The sequence below is a fragment of the Melospiza georgiana genome, chromosome 2 (genome assembly GCF_028018845.1).
Source record: "Melospiza georgiana isolate bMelGeo1 chromosome 2, bMelGeo1.pri, whole genome shotgun sequence".
Lineage (NCBI taxonomy): Eukaryota > Metazoa > Chordata > Aves > Passeriformes > Passerellidae > Melospiza > Melospiza georgiana.
This window is the reverse complement of record NC_080431.1, coordinates 72,488,871-72,511,144: the sequence shown is the minus strand read 5'-3', so window position 1 is coordinate 72,511,144 and position 22,274 is coordinate 72,488,871. Positions and strand designations below refer to the sequence as shown.

Here is a 22,274-nt window from a genome sequence, read left to right as displayed (position 1 = left end):
TAAGCCCAGTACTCTTTTGGGGTTTTTTTCTTTTTTTTTTTTTTTTTTTTTTTTTTTTTTTTTTTTTTTGGTACAGAATTAGTATGGACATTGGATAAGGCAGAGCTTGATCTGAACTTCAGATGTCCTTTTTGTTACCTTTAGTTAAATTATGGCAAGAAAGGGAGGCAATACGGAATAAAATGGCCCTGAAGTTGCCCTTACCTCATGGTCCTGCTTTGTTAGGCTCTCAGGTCCAGGGAAGGATGCAGAGGTTCATACGAAGAGAACATAAAAGCAGTGGTTTGCCAAGATAATGAACAATTTGAGGGAGTTATGGTCTGCTGCTTTGCCACAAACATGGGTATTCTACCAGGAGCTTTGTCACTCCATGAAGGGACCAGCTAATTACCTCAGCACTTTGTCTCTCTGCATGTAGCATTAATTCTGCAGACCTAGGCTCCTCCAAGGCTGCAGCTCCTGAGAAAAGAACAGGAAATAACCACACATTTTCAAGATGCTAAAGGGAAATAACTTACATGGCTGCATTGGGGAAGAAAAGAAAAACCTCTGTCTACTGTAAGCAGATCAACATCTGATGATGGGAACACTGATTTCTTTCTGTCGTGGAAACCACATGCCTGTTATTGGATTAAACAACTCTCTGTAGATCAAGGCACATGGAAGAATTGCAGTGATCCATCACAGCTGTTCAGATGTGTTCTTTGCCTTCAGGAAGGGACAGCCCTGCATGACAGAGAAAACCTTTGATGCTAACTGCCTTAAATGTAGCCAGGGCTGGAGAAAGCACATTATTTGAAGAAAAAGGCTATTCTACAATGTTTGATTCACTGGTCACAGTACTCTGAAACAAAAGAGAGTGTGATTACTTTCTCCAAATACACTTTTTTTTTTTCCCCAAATCTTTTCAATTAAGTCCCCAAGGACAGGTGCACTGTGCCAGTGTCACTACCTGGCAAAAGCCATAGGCTACTTCAGGATTTCAGTTTTCCTTAAAAATGGATTAATGGACTTAATGGACTTGGCTGGGGAGTCATAAAATGTAACTCTCTGATATGAAATGGCTTATGGTGCCCAAGGAGAACCATTTGTGCTTTACCAATAGAAATACAGCTGAAGGTGTACCCTGTCCATGGATTTTTCTCCCCAACTGGATGCCATTGGGAGTTTTCTTTTTCCATTAAGCTGGGAAACTGTTAGTGAAAAGCAAGAATAAGGTTCTTCTTCCCTAACTCACAAAATATGAGGGAAGGGAAATGGCAATGCCCTTGGAAGTGCCCCCTTAAAAGGAGGAATACAAACAGATGAAGTACATGTAAAAAATATTACTGATATATTACATCTGTCAATTTTCTCATGCAAAATTAAAAAACCCCATGAACAGTCTTGAAAACACATATCACCATGAATTATCTGGCCAGGAAAAAAATAGTTGTTTGAGTCCATCTTACTGAACAAGCTGGGAAGGAGCCTCTAAATTAAATAATAAATGCAAGTTCACCCAATCATTTTATTAGCAAGCAGAATATGATACTAATCTTTCAAAGTGTGATATAAAACCCAAAGCAAAAAACCAAAGTCTACTACGAGATGAATGCACATGACTAGCTGTTCTGAAGGGAGTAGAAGAAAATGTGACTCTTAAAACTTTAAGGAATGTTTCTGAGATTCCTGTGGTGACATACAGATATGTTCAATGAAAGAGATTTCAGCCAGGGTGATAAGATCTTGTGCTAGCAGATGGAGAGAACTGTTCCCAAACAACCCAATGAATTGTGCAACACATCATGTGCATCAGCAAAACTCATCACATCAGGATTTAGAGGCATATGATCACATCTGAATTTAAAGATCAGCTGCAAGGGCAGGCAATTCAATGCTCCTGCTACTGCTAAGCAAAGTTTGGTACCTCATGTGGGAACCACACTGCAAAGGAACCCAAAAGAAGGAATCCAAAAGTACGTATGTTCATTTCCATGGAAATGCTTTGCATTTGCATTCTGCTTGAAAGATTACTGGCTTAAGGATTCTTATTAAAAGCTCTTATGCAACAGCAACACTTAACACATGCAGCAATAATGATGCATTTCAGGGCATTTATTGCAAAGCTATTTCAGGCAAATTATGAGTTTTAGCTCTGAAAGTTGTGCACATCAGCCCTCTGAATTTTCAGATTGTGACTGCTCAGCATTTTCTAAAAATCAGGCCCCAGGAAGTACCTCAGATTGAGCATTCCAAAGTTAGGGTACGGATCATCACCAGACATTAAAAACTTCATCCAAGACCCACCTCTGCCTTAAAATATTACCATGTTCCCACAACCAGAGTATCTCTGCACCCCTAACAACCTTGTACTGCAGAGAAGAGCTATCTCAGCTCCCATCCAAACTGCTAGGGAAATAAAACTTTGATAGTCAGGGTACTTTATCCAAGGCATAAGTAAAAGCCAGGCGGGGAAAAGACTGGAGTGAAGCACTTTTCCACATCCCACCCCTCCTCAAGCTTAATTATTCCTTTATATTCTATATCTTTTTTATTGATTAGTGATTTTCTTCATGCTGTTCTCCAAAGATTACAGAGTTTCTGTTCAAACTTTCTTGAGATAGCACCAGCTTAAGTCTTCATATTGCTTAAACTTATCCATCTGAAAACAACTAAACATTATTATTCAGGTAAGAGTTTTTCCAGACAGGATTGATGAAATTAACTGAAGAAGAGAGACACAAATGAAGATTTTATTCAAAATTAATACCTGCATTGCAAAGGGTAGACAAGATATATGATCACAGTCATGTTTTCATTTATTAGAGTTTTTGATCCTAAAAAGAGAACAAAGATTTTGGCCCTACCTCTATTTTGATGAGTATGAGAGGGCTTTAATTTGGTAGACTATGCAGAGTGTGCATATCGATATTTCTGCCCAAAAATAAGAGGTAGAAATCTGCTGGAAGAATTCCTTGATAACTTGCAGAGATCCTCATACCCCTGAGCACTTGCATTTAGGAACTGTATTTCTGAGATAACCTGAGTCCTTCAACAGCTAGGGGTGGAACAGGGGAGGGAAGTCCATGTCCTTTGGTCAGTGGCCAGTGTTGGGGAGGAGCAACTGCTGAGCTAAGATCTCCATTAAAGCACAATTTACAGGTCTCTTTAGACCATTTCTATCCCTTATAATAAATTAATCCAGAAATGCCTCCCTGAGCCTAATGTTGATAATTACCTCTCACTGGTATCTTTGGATTTAGTATGGAGTCCTCTTTCCTCATGCAGAAGACACCTGCATCTGCTTGCCCTGTAGCATTTTCCCACCTTCTCTATTCCAACCTGGAACATTCAGGTGAATAAACACCAAGGGATCAGAGAAATGGTTTGAGGACTGAAAGTGAAGAGTTGACCAAAAACAAAAGCTCAAAGGGAGGAGAACTGAGAATGTTTTGGAAGGTTCTTAGTTTTGCTTTCCAAACACATTCAGTAGTTAAGTTGAAAATGCCACTATACGCTTCCCCTACTGAAGCCTTTAAGCTTTCTGCATCCAAGTTGAAGAGCAGACACACAGCCCTGTTGTGACAGACAACTAATGGAAGAAATTTTGGAACAGAATTATGGAATGGAGCAGCTGAGGCTGGAGGCATGGGGAACAGCTTCTATTGGGTTTACATGGCAAGGTTCTGGCAATTAGGGGGCTACAGGGTTGGCTTCTGCCCGCAGGTGACAGAAACTGTCCCCATGCCAGAGGGAGCTTGTTCCAGCTGGCTGCAAGATAGACCTGATACTGGCCAGAGCTTGAGAGTGGCAGTGCCTCTGGATAACATATTTAAGAGGAGGTAAAATAAAGCTGCACAGCAGCTGGGAGAGAGGAATGTGGTAAACAATGGACACTGAGGTCAGTGAAGAAGCTCTGGCTGGAGAAGACACTTTGCTGACAGCTGACCTGCTTTGTCAGCTTATCACTTCTTCCTCAGATGTTTCCACTCCTCTGGTGATATCCATAGGATCATGATGTAACTCATACTTCATTGAAAACCCTTGCTAAGAAATTAGAGGAACAGGAACAGGACAGAGCAGCTAGAAAAAGACTATTCAAAACTAGCTACAAATGTTTCAGAGAGTGAGGAAGAAGGACTGAGGTCTTTAATCAATTTCTCTCTATTACTCAAAACCACATGAATTGCTGAGCACAGAAAGAGAGTGATTTACATTTATGGGATTTCAAAGCACATTCAGACTCTTTGCAGCAGCACAGGCATTTGCTTTCTGTAGGTTTGCATAGGAGCTCAGCACACTGAAGTGGATAACCCCAAATTCGGAAATTTGGAAAGCATTACACACACAAACAGAAGACATTGCCTGCAACTCTGTCTCCAGCATTTTTTAAAAAGCCATCAGTTTCTTTTGATCTTCAAGAAGAAAAATTCTGATAATTCCTATCATTAATTAACATACTTTCTCTTCCACAGCATTTTTGAACGATGGTTAAGAAGACACAGGCCCATGCTAGAAGTGTACCCAGCAGCTAATGCACCAATTGGGCACAATCGAGAAAATTACATGGTCCCCTTCATCCCTCTTTACAGAAATGGAGAATTTTTTAAACCCTCAAGAGAGCTGGGGTATGACTATGAATATCTGCAAGAGCCAGGTAATGTCATAATTTTGGGTAAAAGGGGAAATGTAAAATTTGTTGCCTATAACATGGAATATGTCTGTTTTATGAGAAGATAAAAAATCCTTCTAATTCCAGATTTTTTCAGAAACATTAAAAGACTGGGCAATCACTAATTGTATAAGGTTCAAGAAAGGGGAAGTGTAAGATTCTGCACCTGAGATGGGGCAATCCTGGATGTATGGACAGATTGGGGAATAAGATGCAGAAAATACTTAGTCCAGGTGCTGGAATATAAGCTCATGAAACAGCCAGATCAAGACCAGAAATACATATACATATTTCTCATATTTCTTAATCAGACATTAGTTTCTTAAACTCCTCTTATTGCTAGAATTGTACAACTCAGACAAAGTAGCAAATACCATGACTTTCAGGAATTCTGAATCCTGAAATTTTACTGCAAGAGGAAGGAAATGGTAAAATACTTACCATCCAATACTTAATTTTTGCTGTCTCTTGAACTCTTGCCTTTTCCCAGGGGAGCACATAGTCCTCAGAAAAAGGAAATCCTATTAAATTCTGCCTATGTTTTTAACAGGGGTAAGGAAAGTAGTTCCTTAATTATTCTGAAACATCAACACAATGAATGAAATTCAACCTTGTTCAGAAAGCCCAGATAATCCTCAGATGTCGTTCAACCCCTTGGTAATCTCACTGAGAAGAAGCAAGCTTAAACTCTTTCTTATCTGAAGGGAAGAACTGGTTACAAATGGAAAATGGCTGGACTCTCAAATTACAGACACAGATTTTCTCACTCCAGTGTATGAATACAGACTTTTCTTTAGGAGAAGAGAAAGTCTGTGATTGGCAAACAGGAAGTACTGGACAAGTAGGAAACATTTATGAAAGAAAAAATAAAAGTCAGTAGAAAATATCTCGGTCATCAAGAAAAGGCAGCATTTCTGCAGATCTTCCAGATGAGGAAGAAGTGTTAAGGCAGAGGAAGAGAACAAGACAGAATGAGGAAGGGGCACACAAGATCTGGCCCAACCCTATTCTCAAAACCTGTCTTGTTTGCTCTTAAAGAAAGTGGGTGCTTGGGGGCGATTTTGGTGGTTCTGGGTTGACAGGTGGACTAGATGGCCATGGGTGTCTCTTCCAATGTTGGTGATTCTGTGACTCTGAGAAGAGCAGCAGTTCTGAGTTACAGTACCAGCAACTGAGAAGAGAGGAAGTAGAACTAAACTGAGCATGGTGAGGCTGGTTAAAAAAGAAGATGAGAAATAAAACTTGGAAAGAATCCAATGACAAAATGGCTTTTTAATGCTAAATTATATTGCTGTTGTGTCCCTGAGGAAAAACTGATGCCTGTAGCTCTGCTTTCCACTGCAAAGCAAATCAGTGTGTAAGAGTACATAGTTTTAATTGCAGCTGCATTTATTTTTATATGTATGACAGTGCTGAAGCAGAAGTGGTGTCAGTGTGTATGGAAATCCATCCCTCAGGACTCCAGGGCACATGTCACAGTGTAGGGGAGCTGCTCTGAGCAAAACAAAGAAGAGCTAGCATCAATAACAGAGATTTGGAAGATTAATGGCACCACCTAACAATAGCTGTCCAAAGAAGTCTGTTAAGAGCTGTTTCAAGAGTTATATTTCAGCACCTGGATTAAGATTTTTCTGTATTTTTTTCCTTCTTTCAGAAATGAAAACAGATAAATTTACAGATGCAGTCTTGTCTTTTGCCCAGAAAATCTCTCTCTCACACTGGGAAGAGTTATATAGAATCACAGAATCATTAAGATTGGAAAAGACTTTTATGAACATGAAGTCCAAGCATAAAATCAGTACTGCCAAGCCCACCAAACCATACCCTAGCAGCACATCCAAATGATTTTTGAACACTTCCAGGGATGATGATTCTACTAATTCCCTCAGCCGCCTATTCCAGTGCTTGGCAATCTTTCCATTAAAAAAGATTTTCCACGCTGTAATAGTGAGGAAACGGATAAAATCTGTAGGAGCTGGGAACTTTTCAACACTGCAAAGAAAACTAACCATGCCTTAAAGCTGAGGGACTCCATAACTGGAATCTCTCCTAGCTCATCCTTTTAGTTTTGATTTTGGAAGTCTCACGGGTACTTTTTGTGAACATCTAGAAGTATACAGTGAACAACAAACACACAAGAAATGGCAGAAACCAATTATCCCACTCCCCCTTCATGCCTAAAGACTTCTCTGTCAACCCTGCTAATTCCTGGGCCATGATCCTTTTTTCCCTCTGACTCAGGTATACCCCATCCAACATGAGCAGGCCTGGTGCTGTGTAAGCCACCCTGTGGACAGAAACCCCAAAATTCCACCTACGTCACCAGTCTCTTGGCTATGTATTGATCTGTTGAGTTTTCCTACTCCTTTCAGTATTTTCCCCTAGCACTGAAGGAATCAATCAGGAGAATACTACCTGAACACCTAGTCCTTTAACCGCTCTGAAGTCCCTTTAGATTACCCTGGGACTTCCTCCTTCAGTCTCACCCCTATCCACCTGGAACACTAATAGAGGGCAGTCAGAGGGCCACACAAGTCAGGCATCTTCCTGGCTACACCCCTTACCCAGGCCCTGGGGGGCAGCATCTTTTCAGAGCACAATGCATGTAACAGCATGCTTTTAGAAGTACCATGACCCAAGAGGATATGTGGATTGTTTTTCTGGGCACCAGTGAAAATGCAAGATAACAGGAAGACATTTACAGCCTTTGTGGGGGTACAGTATTCTAAATATGGTTGAGTACATCTAAATCAGTCCAGATGCATAAAGAACATTCAGAAATAAACCACCATAGGAGTTCCCAGAGAAGGTGCCCATAGAGGTGCTCTTTTTTTTCCCTACTAGCTAGTAATTACTGCTAATAATGGTCTCAGAGCTAATAACTGGGAAATGTGGATTCCAAATCTTCCTTGGCCCAAGCGGACAAGTATCATTATTTTTCAAATTCAAGCCAGCACGTTGTTGGATGCATTTTGAACAGGTTTCTTCCCAGCATCTGCTGTGAAGTGAGAGCCCTGTATGGCAGGGTTTTCATAGCTCATTAAACCATAGCAGAAAAAACACACACACACAGTTCATATCACAAAGCCAGAAGGCAGCTGGACATCTAACAGTGAGAAGCTTCCCTGGATTCACCAAAGAAGGAGGATTTGTTGTGCAGAATGACCACAGAATAGTTGTCTACTGCCTCTCCCCACACAGGAACTGTCAAAGCAAGTGGAATGCAGGTTCACAATCAGTAAAAGGAAGATTTTTCCCCACCCAATATGTAGTTAATGAATGTAGTTAAGGCAGGGATGCTTTTGCTGCTAAAAGTTGTGATAAAAGTTCAAAGAGCAGCTTGAAAAGATGATGGAAGGAGAAAAAAAATCCTCCAGTGACTATTACACACAACAACACAACATCTGGTTCAGGAAATTCCTGACCTGCAAATTTTGGAGGCTGGGTAAGTATTTTGTAGGCATTGTAACAACCTGACCTTTCCTTAAACTCCCCCCAGTGTTCTGCCTCAGTTATTGCTGCCAGAGGATGCTGAGCTAGCAGGACCTTTGGTCACACAGTATCAAACTATTGGGTTACAGTCTGAAGTTTTGACAAAACCGTGAGGAGCAGTTTGGACATGAAGATTGAGACTATCAGAGCTGAAGAGATTTGTTTAAAACTATTTGTGGCTCTCAGATAATTTCTACCACTCTTGTCTCTTTATATTCAGCCTTCCAGTACTATCTATCACAGAACTTCCGTAAACTGACAGTGCACTGCATCAAGTAAAATGATCTTTCTTTTTCTGTTTGATTTTTCAAGCCCTTCAGTCTTTCCAAGACTTTCTGACACCCTATCTTCAGGAAGCCCGTCAGATCTGGGCCTGGCTGGTCGGAGCAGCTGTGTTTGGAGGCATTGTTACTGCCGTGCTCACAGGGCTTGTCAGGGCCTGCCGGAAGAAAAAAGGAGGAACTTCTTCGGAGATACAACCCTTGCTCGTAGAAAGTGAAGATTACAACAATATAAGTTATCAGTCCAATTTCTAGAGGCCTCAGGTAACTCAGTCATGTTACTAAGGTGCTAATCAAGCTTGCAGTGCTTGATTGATGTTTACAAATACCTTGTTGAGGTGTGCTGCAGAAGCAGGATGGGCCATCTCAAGTCTCTTTTAATCTCCAATGTTGTAGCAACTTATCAGATCCACTCCTAAAAAAATCTCCCAGATTCAACATAAGCTATGATGCCACCCAAAGAACACTGTGTATTTCCTATGCTTGATTAAATAATGCTCCTATGAAACCAGACTGGCTTGTGTGGTGAATTTAATGTATAATTCTATTTTATTTGCTTTTTAACAACTGTAAATTGGTTCTAATTCGGCTGTCCAATTCATGTGTTTGGCACATGGATACAGTCACAGGTGCCTGACTGCATAATTGGTGCTACATCCACTCCGTGTTTGAATGTAAGAGCAAAAAGAACCCTTTAGTTCAGTTAGCAAAATATACAGTGATTGAGCAGACTGACTGTCCCATAGGCAAATTTTCTTCTGGTATAGGAGTTTTCCCTCCAGCTCCTATAATGTCCCATAATGTTTGTCCTTGACTGAATGCCATTAGCAGAAGAAAGGAAGCTCAGAAACCACTTCTCGCTTTAAATACTTATTAGTTGCTGTCTTCTACAATGCCTTGCATTTTTCTGGAGAGCTGAGTGATTTTTAGGAGAGGACACCTGGTCTCACCATGCCCAGCTCTGTTCCACTTGACCTAATGATTGCTTACGTTATGGCTGACTATTGGTTGCTCAGTATGCACCGATTCCACAATGTGACCCACTTGTAACAAAACAAACTGTGGTGGGTTGATCCTGGCTGGACAGCAGGTGCCCACCAAAGCTGCTCTATCACTGCCCTCCTCATTCTGCATGGCACAGATAATACATGGAGAAGTTCACATGACAAGATAAGGACAGGGAGAAATCATTCACCAAATACTGTTATGAGTAAAACAGACTTCATTTGGGAAAATTAGTTTAATTTTAATTTCCTGCCAACTAAAAGTCAGAATAGGATAATGAGAAATAATAATAATAGTAAAAAAATACACCTTCCCCAGCCCCTCCCTTCTTCCCAGGCTCAAATCCAGATTTTTCTACATTCTCCATGCCAGCAACACAGGGGGATGGGGAATTGGGGGCTGTTATATCTAAGATCTAAAGACCCATTCAGGTCTTCAAAGAGAGGGAGAATGAAAATCCTGTAAATTATCAGGGGCTTCCCAGGGAGAGTCTCCTATTGCAGTCTGGAGCTTGTATGCTTCTCAGATCCCCAGTCCTGGAGTTAGAACATGACCAGAATATGTCGGAATTGTGTACCTTAAAAGTCCCAAATGTCCAGCTTTGAGACAGTCTGAATGGCTGTGGCAGTCTGGGACTGACTGGCAGAGCTGTGACCCCTGCTTGGGTGCTTGCCCTGACAGAAATGCCATTCCTGTGTTTCATTAGATGCTTGGTGAAAAAAGTGCCATTTTGCAAAGTATTTCAGTGTCAGTAAAGCAATGTCATCCTTTGAAAAGTTGTTCTGATAGAAAAATCCAAACTTGTATTAAGCAAGTTTGTTTCAGTCTTTTCAGTATTCCATGGTGATAGTATTTCACTTTCACACTGATCAAGTTAATTTTTACCAGATGTCACCCACTTGCAAAAGACATGGTCAACAAGTCATTTCTGATTCAACTCTTCATGTCTTCTCCACAGATCTTGAGTGTTCCCTGGGCCTCCCCCCCTCTGGCCATGGCAAATCACCATGTGTGAAAGGATCAAAGTGAAGCTTTGGCTCATCAGGTTTTCTAAATCCTACTTTTTGGCAGCTCTTCTTCCTCAAAGCCATGGAATGTATAATTTGTACTCATGACCAAACTCATGACCTATTAGTGAAAGTCTGCTTATGCTCTGCCCAGATTTTTTACCAATTCCCAGGCAGGCTTCCTCCTTTCTCTTGTCTTCAGTGAAGGATCTAACAGTCTGTTTTCTTCCCATGGAAGTTTCATCACAGAGAATTCAAACTAGCTCTAACTGCTGAAAGAGAATTTTTATCCCTTTCATATTTGCAGGCATACCCCCAAGCAATTTTCCCACTCACCATATGACCTGGAGACCACATCTGCTTTGAGAGGGAACAAAGAACACAGGCCTGCTTCCAACAGTCAACGTGGTCTGTGGCCAGGAATAGACAGCACAGTGTATATTCATCTTAGTAACTAGGACAGAATTTACACAAGCAACACCTGCGGGTTCTCTCCATCATTGTGGTGTTTCTGCTCAGACCAGTGGCCTGATGCCAGCTGGGAGCCAAACCCCTTCAGAGTCAGGCTCTGACTCTGAGCACATGGAACCCCAGCTGCTTCCCTTCTCTGAGCAAAGCTGTTTAGGTTCCTTTGGCATGGGAAGCAAACACTGCTGTGCCAGCTGTGGACGGACAGCACCGACCTTAAAGCAACTGTTCTGGGACAGGAGAAATTGTCCTGTGGACATGCCCTCCCTTTGGCTTTTTGGGGAGCCTGCATCTTAGCTTGGACCAGCCACCTACGTTTTTGAATGGGTCAGAAAGGAGAGGCCTCATTCATCACCATGGCACTAAATGTTTTCTTGGCCACCAGCAGTGCCAGGAGACACTGTACTTTCTTGTCTGCAAGCTACAAATGCAATGACAAATTCTTTTTCTTCTCAGGGTCATGCTTAGGGCTGTGTTTACTTCTGTGCTAAGATACATGTTGAATTAAATGTTAAAGGACCTCTTTTCTTCATAAATGCTTCCCTGAGAAGTTGGAACTGAATTTTATTTTTAAATTGGGAATGAGGTAATGCCACAAGGCTGCACTTGCAATGTGATCTCAATGAATCAGAATGATCAAAGTTTAAACAAAACCCTGCCTTTACCTTTTCCTCTGTCTGGCCAAGGCATCTTGGAACAAGATACTTCCCATTGCCATTAGGCAGCTGGATCAGGCTTGGGGAGTTTATCCTGGCAGGATCAATGCCAAAACCCAGGCATTACAGTACTTGGTGCTTGAAAATCTAGATCCAGTGTATGTACACCAGGCAACCACATAAACCTTCACCCAGTGGGCACTGAGGTCAGGCTTGTACAAAAGTACTTGTCAAATGAGGAGTCCACCAGTTTAAATGTCCAGGGAAGTATTTGCAGCACCATCAACATGTTTCATGCTAAAAAAATTAAGAAACCTAGAGCATACCTGACAGCTTCGTTATAAGGCACTCAGCTTTGCATGTCTCTGCCCTTTGCAAGAGACTGTTACCTCTGTCAAGTTTTTAATTTCCTAGCCTGGTCTCTTACTTCCTCAGACTGTTAAAGTTTACATTTAGTCAAGGCAAGACAATAAACAGCTGTCAGTTTTTTTCATTCAGTTCTCCCTTCCACATTTTACCCAAATTTGTATTTTTAGCACCTGGCCTCTCCATTGAGTTAAATCTGTAATTCACCATCTGTGTACCCGCATGTGTATGGATGTAAATTTTGAATCAGTCTCCATAGTGAGCTGAAAATTGGCAGCAATGAGACCTTGCCATTAAAAATGGCCTCTAACTGTAATTTTTGTAATAAGCTTTGAATTAGATATGAAATAACTCTTATAACTACAAAATCAACTTATTTCTGCATATTCATCTTCCACCCATTAGGGCTTTCTGATATCCCATTTCATAAATGGACATTTCCCAGAGTTCTGTCCATTATCTTCCTCTCTTGAGAGCATCAGTTATGCCGTATTCACATGATGCCAAAAAGTTCTAGAAATCTGATAGATTAATAAAATTTGTAGAAAAACAAGCACTTCCCCCATATACAGGATAAAGTATCCTCTTTGAAACAAGAATTTGGCAGCAAACAGTAATTCTGGACCCTCGCTGTGGCTGAGCACTTCCAATAACGTCCCTTCATGAAACTTGATTCCCTCTCCTTTCCTCCCAGACTGCCCTGTCTTATCTGACCAGAAAAGGGATCCCTGGGGGCTCAGTGGCGGGACTGTCCCACAGTTTTGAGGTTGGTGTAGTATTGGTGATGATACAGACATGGTGGTGTATGTACAGTAATGTATACACGGATTTTAAAGGAACTTGGGTATACAAAAGCAACCCCCTGCTTTTCTTCGCTGTTTTCTAGGAAAATAAACATTTTCAGGCAATAATAAGGAAAAAAGGAATTTTCAGGTCAATTACATATTGTCAACAAATTTTCACACATTTTCCACATATTCAAAACAATGTTAAAATGTTTCTGGCTTGAATTTGCTTCTGGTTTCTTGAAAAACTTAAGCACAAACCTTTCAATGTGCTACATTTTCAAACTGGTGTACATCTTCCCAAGCACTTTTGGCAGCAATGCCACAAATATAAAGAGTCTGCAGAGCCTCTTAGGGCAGGGCCATGAACAAGGCTTTTCTTTGCCTTGCATGCAAGTACAACTTTCCTTGTAATCAGGCTCTGTTTTTCCCCACCAGTGACTAATCATAGGAAATTATCTACAACATTAATGTCTTCACTCACCTTCGTTCCTTTGTGCAACCTATTAAAAATAAATATTCTATACACACCACAAAAAAAAAAAAAAATCCATTTTTTGGAAGAAGTGCTAAAGCTTAAGTTCTTTGCATATGACCCTTTCATGCAAAGGCAATAACATTAAAAAAAAAAAAAAAAAAAATCCAAAAGAAACCCCTGTCTATTTTGTAACAGAGATGAATGTATCAGGAAGGTGTATTAAAAGCTTGAAGGCCTGGACGATTTTCTCATAAATTTATGGCAGATTGGCAAGGTGATGCTCTGCTAAATTTACATAGACTGACTACATTGTCAGATGATCTGTATGAAATAAACACATGGTTAAACAGCTTGAAAAATACCAAATTATCAAAATGACAGTATTTGTACACAGAAATACTTAATGGTGCAATTATGAGAAAATGTGATTTTTTAAAAAACTGAAGCACTGCACACATCCCAGAGTAACAGAGCTACCACATTCATTAGCAGATAGCAAAATACATATACTCACAGCAAAAATACAAATACTGAAATAACTGTACACTTACTAGAATCGTAAGAGTAGTGCAACATGTTTGTGGACAGGCACTTTAAAGACTTTTTCCAGCTCCCCTTTCATCTGAATGATGTTACAGTCATTTATAACAAAAGCAAGGGAATGTAAGATTTCTCAAGTCAAAACAGAGGCATTTTGCTTTAAATTTCATCTTGCCAGTTAATACCAGTGACCACTGAAGATACAGATCACTAGAGAATTTAGGTTCCATGTCCTCTTTCACACCATCATGGACTTGAGATGCTACTTTAATTTTAGTCTTTTAATTCTATAGTCTGTGGTCTCAATTATTTAACCCAGAGGGCTGACTTTCAAAGCATCAACCTCTTATTAATATTCAGGAAGAATCAGACTCAACAACTCTCATTTGAGAGCAAAAATGAAAACCAGGCTTTTCTGTCTTCCTCACAGCTACTTCAGAAAATCAGTTCACTTCTAATCAGAAAGACTCTTCCCTTTTAGTGAAACAAATACGTTTAAATCTAAAAGTCTAGACACTGGGTCTTAAAAGTGGTGGCCTTTTGTCTCATCCTAGGAGCCATGGCACTCTAAAGCACCAAGCAGGGATGTCTGCAGGGAGGCTGTCACTTCAGAAATTGCGTTTAGCAGTCTGGGCACAGACAGATTGTGAAAACTCTGCAGTCATCCTAATTAAGGTGACATTCTCCTACAAAAAGACATACTATTGTAAAAAGTTACAGGAAAGCTTGTTTGCAAAACTAATCTGTAGAGAGATCAGAAACTGTGGTCTAACAAAATTAAGTTTCAGGTAAATCAGAAAACAGTTTTGGGGAGGAAGACAAGCTGCTGATTACTCAGACCATCAGTCACCAATTCACAATGCACAATTTCAGATTAGAAAGCACAGTTTTATTAAGGTCAGTCTCATGCTTATGCATATCCTAACTAGAAACCAGAAAGGAAAATGATAAATTATGGAGCCATTAAATTAATAGGAATTAAATTTGGGAGGAGTCAGAAGATGGATAAGAAATGCAGATTATTTGAAGTCATCTTACTTACAAAAAATGCTGTTTGGTTTTCGGGAGAAACAATCCAAGTTGTTGCATTGATTATAAATTATTCCTGCGTGCTGCTCTTCAGCCCTCCTGTAACATCCACATGCCTGCAATGCACTTTTGGGCACATTTAAGGCAAAGCACCAGGTTCCCTACAGTGAACAAGGCTGTGGCTGGATTGCAGAGCTGCTCCTCAGCTTTCAGAGGCTGGTGGGACCAGTAAGGGGGTATTATTCTTTTTATTAGATTTTATTATTAGAATCAGGAACGGGCGAGGAATCAGCTGTGTGTACTCCTCAGATGGTTGCAATTTTTCAAATGTTCAAATAGTATTTTCAAATGGCTCTTCAGCTGAGATAATTTAGGACAGGGGTGCCAGTTCATATCTAACCAGCACCCCTGCTGTATTCTCCAAATAAATTAATATGTTCCCTGTAACATCAATGGAGAGGACAAAAAATCACTTTTGAAATGACTTTGTAACCTGAAAGGCAAAAAACCTAAGTCAGGTGTATCAGATCAACCTGGAAGGTCTTCAAAGGTTTTCATATCTGCCCCCTGACAATGTGAGAAGGTGTTCATTTACCTGAGGAGATTTGGTCCATTAAATTACTTAGATTTATGTGATTTGGTGCTCAGGTCAGGCAGAGAGAAGCTGCTGAGCCCACAGCTGCTTGTTTTCTCTCTAGAAAAGCTCACAGGTTACGGGGAGCAGTCTTTTTCTACTCTTCTGCTTGCCTTCTCATGGTCCATGATGCCCATATAGTGTTGAAGTGGGGAGAAGGAAGAAGTTTTTCTCTTCCATCCAGAAAACAGCAGGCTGCAATACTTACTTAGTTGTCCGCTGTAAGGAGAGTTTATTATTCGCATCAGCATTTTCAGCCAGGTTTTGCTGAAAAAATAAACTGTGTTCCCTTTTCCATAATCTTCTTGCATGAACATTGAGATTTCTCTTTTGACCAAATGCATTTGTGAAATATATAGTTTCCCATAAAAACTCTCCAAATATCAGACAGAAGATCAAAGCTCAAGAGCCAAAACACATTTTGCCAAACCTCATTACTTGGCATAGGGAAGGTGACTGGGAAAGGACATTTCTCTTAATGAAAAACACCATCATAATTTTTGAAAATATAAATTTTTTCCTCTGATAACTCTGCCTTGCCTGCCACTGACCCTGCATTTAGTATAAGTAAACACCTTTTGTAGTTGCACAGATCAGGAACTTCTCTAAATTGCAGCTGTCAGCTTTCCCTGTAAATTTTTAATTTAATGACTAAAATTAAATGAGAAGGAATATACAGGGATTCGTTGGGATTTTTTTTTTAATATTGCTGCTGTTAAACTCCTTATTCTAGAGGGATGGTACATTTTTCCATCATTGTATCACCACCACTCTGTAATGAGAAAGTAAAAAATACAACTCTGAGATCAATACATGCAGTTTAACTGCATATCCCTACTACTAAAAAATAAATTACCCAGAACTTTTAAGAATTCTGAAAAATCTCAGAGAACTCTGCATACTTGTACTAATCTTTGTTTGATGTGCAGATTTCCTATAAAAACCCACAACCCTGCCAAATGCAGGCATGATTAGGCAGACAGCTCCCAGAACATTCAACATCTTGCAGGAAGTGGGTGCTTTAGCCTGCAGTGCACCCAACAGACCCCTAAACACATCACTGGGAAGTGATTTATGAGTTTTAAACCAGTAGTTGCAGATTTGCTGTAGCATCTGCAGTGTCTTGGAGATCATAATAAAATTGCAGCTCTCAGATTAATATCTATCAAAAGCAGCATGGTCTGAGAACACTGTGAAATACTTTACCAGAGCAAGCAGAATAAAGAAAATGCCCAGAGCATGTTTCAATGTCAGGCACTCAAGTGTTTGGCACAGATGGAGAGGATTTCTACATGCTTCTGATATGGGAAGGAACTTTTCTCATCACTGATTTTGATGGGTCCGAATCAGGCAGATGCTTCTTTCTCCTTCCACTGTGCTCTAAACAAAGACAGGGTGTAGTGGAGTGACATTCTGCTGAATTCCAGTGTGTGTGATGATGAGGATGAGATAATGTATTCTGCTTCTAAGGTGGTCTCACAGCCACAGATATACATGGAATAAGCACGTGCCTCATGTTCCAAGGCAGAAAATTACTCTGGGTGACAAAACAAGGGTGCCTAGTACAATTCTGGTACTTTGGGTATCCTACCCAACTTCCATCATGCCAGAGGATCCTGGGTCTCCTGCAGCATATCTGTGAACCCTGTGTGGATGTTTCAGCAAATTTAGGGCACCACAAAGAGTATCAGAGCCTCTGCTAAGGAGTGAAATCCCAGCCTTCCCTACCAGCAGTAATACACACGCACACATGCACATACACAATGCTTCCATGATTAAGGCAGTATGTCATTAATTGAAATCAGGTCACAAACAGTAACTCAACCATGTTTTGCTCAGTCTTGGAATGGTTGTTTATTCCAAAGTCATGAAGCTTCCTGTAAAGTAAATACTTTTAGAGTACAGTGCCATAATTACATGATGTATAAACATATGGTGCTTTGTCAAATACAATAAAAGACATAAAATCACATTAAGATGATCTGCTAATATAACAGAATGTAAAAGTAACATCTGAACAGCAAAAGAACTCAGCAGCCAAATAGTTTAGTTGTCAGGTCTGCCATTAAGATAAAATGGCTAATTCAGATGAGTATTTTGGGCAAGAAGCCTGCTTTTCATACTGCAACCAGGATTTTGTATTTTAACAAAACAAATTTTAAATAAAGGACTATTTGCCAGGCAAATCAAAACTCTTTTCCGGTGTGGCTGTCCCCATTTTACTGGTAGGCAAAAAGAAGACAGGATTTTAGAAAGAAACCTAATGCAGTTGGGTATAAAAATCTCAGTGAATTTGAATTCTTGTTGTTACTCTGGAAATCCTGCACAGAGTGACTGGTTTGTAGGGGAACTCTGTAACAACATGGGATAAAGATCAGGAGCCCTGTCTGAGTCCTTCTTTTAGCCAATGGATTTCATCTACCCTCACAACACTGTGTAACTAAGGAAGGCACACTGAGGAAAAGAGTTCTGATCCTGACTCATAAAAAAGAGAAGAATAAATAAACCCCAAAAAATAGGAAAATAAAAACCCAAGGCTTTTTTAATGATCAGTTTTCTAGTTCTGCCTCATTATATAGACAACTGGTAAAAACTTTCCTTTGTCTTAGTGGAACTAACAGACTCAGAAGGCTTATTGCTTACTCCTTGAAGGTTTATGAGGCATGCAGGTACAACAGTGACGTATTTAAGTCTTTCCAGTCAGTGAAACACAGTTCCTCCGCTGTGTTGGAGAGCAGCAAGCTCAAGTTACAAAATGGGTTGTTTCACACAGCAAGAGTATGACTTGTTATAGACATGAACCCAGTATTCTTTTCCTTAAAGCCAAGCTTGGTTGAAAAACTTACACAAATGAAAGCTCAGGGCCAAATTTTGCTTTCTGTTCTACTTGGAAACTAAGCAGACATTTCTCTTCAAAGAACTGTACCACAACCTGATCTATAAAAACATAAGAACAGATTGAAATTACATTAATATAAACAGGCACCACAGAAAAGAACATTGAGTACTCAAAATTGTGGACATTTATGTGAATACTTTCTACAATAGTTATCTTGCACATTGTTAAAGAGATATAAAAAGTAAATGTCGCTTTCCTTTTTAATAAATTATTTTTATTTCACCTCTAGTGGCAAAGATATTTAATTACAGAACTGGGAATTCAGAAAGAATTTTCTGGTCTCTTCCTTTTGGGACAGGAAAGAATAAGAGAAGAATGTGGTCAAAAATGAGAAAGTTAAGACCTGCAGCTACAGAAAAGACAAGACATTAATTTTTCAGTCTCATTATACATGTTAACTCTAAATAACTACTTTCATGGCTCATTTCTTAAAAGAAAAATTGGAAAGCCAACCTTAGGTTAATGTTTTTTCCAAATTTTAGGGATGGCAAGAATTTCCTTTGTGGCCCACATCTTCCTTCCTGAGACTGTATTTTAATTAATTTGACCAGTGGGATAAAAGCCTAAGGTCTTTTCAGCATACTCACACTTGTAGCAGGGACTCCAGTTCCTGCCTGTTTACCACATCAAACTCTCACATGGCCTTTGAGTCCCAAATACACACCCAAAATAAGACAAAATTGATCATGTCTTCTTGCTCAAGAAACCCAAGTCTAGACCTGCTAAAGACATTGCCCGGAAGGTTCAGATGACAATGTAGACATGATCCTAGAGAGATGCCTTGCTTCAAAAGGAAGACACTGAATTGCTGAAGTTCAGACTGTGGTACTATTGCTTAGTTTGAACTTCTTCACTAATGAAGGTTGGAAAGGAAAAAAAAATCAAAACCAAAGAATGCTTTGCTATTAGAAAAGAAGGGTTTTTACAAGCTGGTTTCCACTCTTCTTCTAAGCATCTTGGAAGAATTCTTTTAAAATAGATATGTTTTGGACATATGAGCATTTTCAATGTAAAAAAGATGCTTTGGATTTTTTTGTTTTGTTGGTTCTGAAAATGAAATTAGATTTAGATAAAAAATGTAAAATTACAGATCTTTAAAGAAACTGCCCATATACACATTATGGAACTAATATAGCTGGACCCTTCAAAATACATTTTTGGACATGAGTTTGAGGGGAGATACCACAATTATGAATGTTCTTCTCAACTACCACAGACCAAGAGAACCATTTCTTGCCCAAACATGTTTCACCAAATTTGCTCCTGCAAATAATCAGAAGGAACACAGAGAGAGGAAAACTCAGTGTGAGCAAGGGTCTCACAACCTGGCACATTTGGACTAAGGGTAACTGTTTCAGAAAAAGCTAATTAATAAGCTCTGAGCTTCATCCATATATGAAGCCTAGAAGAGGGTCCTGGTCACACCTGAATCTCAGTGAAAGCTCTGCCCTTCTGCACTCTCAGCAGCATCAGGGCCTCCCTGTCAAAGATGCAGAGCTGAACATATGTGTTGGGAGTTGTCTGTTTAACAGCACAATACTTCTTCTTTCCCTTTATAAACAATGAGCTCTCAAGCTCCCAGAAGCAAAGAAACCAGGCGAGGAAATATTTAATCAGTGAAAGAATGAAATTATATGCAGCTGATAAAGTAGGGGCTGTGTGGAAATACCAAATGTAATTGAAAGAAGAAACCCTTTCCATCACTGCCCAGTGTCCTGAAATGCCTGCATGTGAAAGCAGAAGCATGACTTAATTTCAATGGCAGCCACAAGTGAGTGATCTGACTTTTTCAAAACCAAATCCCCAGTTCTCGTTCAGAAGATGATGTGATCTTTGCTTTTATGAGTTTTCCCATTTTTACACGTCTGTCCTTGTAGCACTGCCCCTCCTCTGATTGCCAGAAGCATCTCCAGCACTGGGATGCTGCACCTCTCATTTTCCTGAAGCTAATCAAAGAGACTACAAGAGCCCCATTGGATTGTGCACAGCAGGAGCATTACACAGGTTGGTGCATGTTGCAAATAAAATGGAGGCCCTCTGCATTTCCCAGAATAGCATTTTCCTGAGTCATGGGAAACAAAGAGTGGAAAAAGCCTCCTAATACAACTTGTGCTATGGAGGGAGGAAGAGCACAAAAGAAGGACTATGTGACGGGACTATGTGAAGGACATGGGTGATGATGTATCTAAAGGTTCAAACACACCTCTAGATGAAGGCTGAGGTTATATGCAGAGAGGAAGACAAGGATCTGAAAGCCCAGCTCCCTCCAGTTTTTCATGGTGATGGAGCAGACCAAGATGAATGAAGCACAAATGCATCCAGCTCCAAAAGACAATGATATTTCACTGTCAGGTGACAGTGACTTCCCCTTGCCAAGTTCCATCTAAGCTGTATTTTAAAGCTTTGGGGCATTGTGTTTTGTTCAAAAAGTGTGTATCAAACTGTTACTAGGGCTTAAACAGTCAGAAAGAATATTGTCATAAGTGAATCTTCATATCCATAGCAAATATTTTTAATAGTTAATTATGTTGCTCTGATACAATATAAGAAAAATGCAGCACTTGTGTCTTCTCTGCAGAGATTTTGCCATTTATTCCTCAAGAACACTACTGGAAAATGGGCAGGATGTATTCAGTTGTGGGTGGAAGCTGACATTCACTATCCTCATCTGTTCTAAACAGTACATGCTTTCAAGCATCTAACACCTAATGAGGTACAATAACATAACATGCTTCCCTGGCCCTGAACAACATGCCTCTACAAAGCTAGAGAAATACACAGGGTACGTTCATACCTTTGGCTAACCATGGAAATGTGACTGCACCCAAAGGTCAGAAAACCTCATTGCCTACACAATTCACCCTCAGGTATGACAGCTCTGAGCTCCAGGCTTGAAAATGCACACAGGAGGCTCATCCAGCTCTGTCTAAAACACTGTTCATTTCACTCTGCAGACAGTCCAAGAGCCCCTGACGCCACCTTTGCCAAAGCACACCTAGGACTAGCTCAGGCTCATCATAGCTCAGAGAAGTGACAGGCAGCATGGTGACCTGGCCTGCTTCTGAGCACAGATTAGGTATCACTGACATGTTCTCCTTAAACCATTTACACAGAATCACAGAATAATGTGAGCTGGAAAAGACCCACAAGGATCATCATTTAAGTGAATGGTCTGCCAGGGGACCAAACCCACAACCTCAGCCTTGCCTCTTCCCAGCAGCTTGCAGAGCTGCTGTGCAGCATTCCTAACCAGGCTGTGCTGAGTGCAGCTTGGGACACAGTCCACTCTATGTGCTCTCTGGTATTTTGCATTTCTCTCAGACTATTCAAGGGAGAAGCAAAAGCTCGAGGCTTTATTTATTCAATTCGGAAGGAACCCGTTATCACTTTGTTACACTTCTAACATGCAAACACCACGACACAGGAGGGAACCCGTTAGCCCTGAAAAAGAAATGGCATGCTCTTTTGAAATCAAAACAAGTGCCCTGCTGTCGATGAATGTATTCTTGGTTACAGCACAAGGAGGAAGTTTTCGCTTTTCCTCCCCCATCTCTCATCCAAATTTCTTCCCCAGGGTTGCAGAGTATGAGATGAGCAACGTGACCTTGCAATGACAGAATTTTAATGAGTGGCTGGTGCACCAAAAGCGATGCAGCAGCGTCTCCCCGCTCAGCGTTGCTATGTACACTAGACATTTATGTAACACTGCTTCTGATCCTCAAGGCTGTCCTTTCCTAGGGTCAGCAGCAACAAACACAAAATTTATTTATCAAACTGTCAAACCTACTTACAGCTGACACAGAGAACTCTACACTCCAGTATTTTGGTGAAAAGGAGTTAACAGGTAAAGCTTTTTCCCAATTTCACAGCTGCAGAATAGATGTTTTTCAGAAGTAAGTTAACTTGAAAGTGTAAAGGTTTTATTTCAAAGGAATTTTTTATTTCCAGGGTGTTTGCTATAATATACTAGCTTTCTTCTG

General features: G+C 40.3%; 1 protein-coding gene across 1 annotated transcript in view; it reads left to right on the top strand.

Annotated features, from left to right (window-relative positions):
* The window catches only part of TYR (tyrosinase), a 41,416-nt gene extending 32,734 nt beyond the window's left edge, over positions 1-8,682 (top strand). The window contains exons 4-5 of the mRNA XM_058018561.1: positions 4,458-4,639; positions 8,459-8,682. Coding sequence (XP_057874544.1) covers positions 4,458-4,639; positions 8,459-8,682 — 406 coding nt within the window. The remainder of the gene's footprint in view (positions 1-4,457; positions 4,640-8,458) is intronic.
* Positions 8,683-22,274: the final 13,592 nt, after the last annotated feature.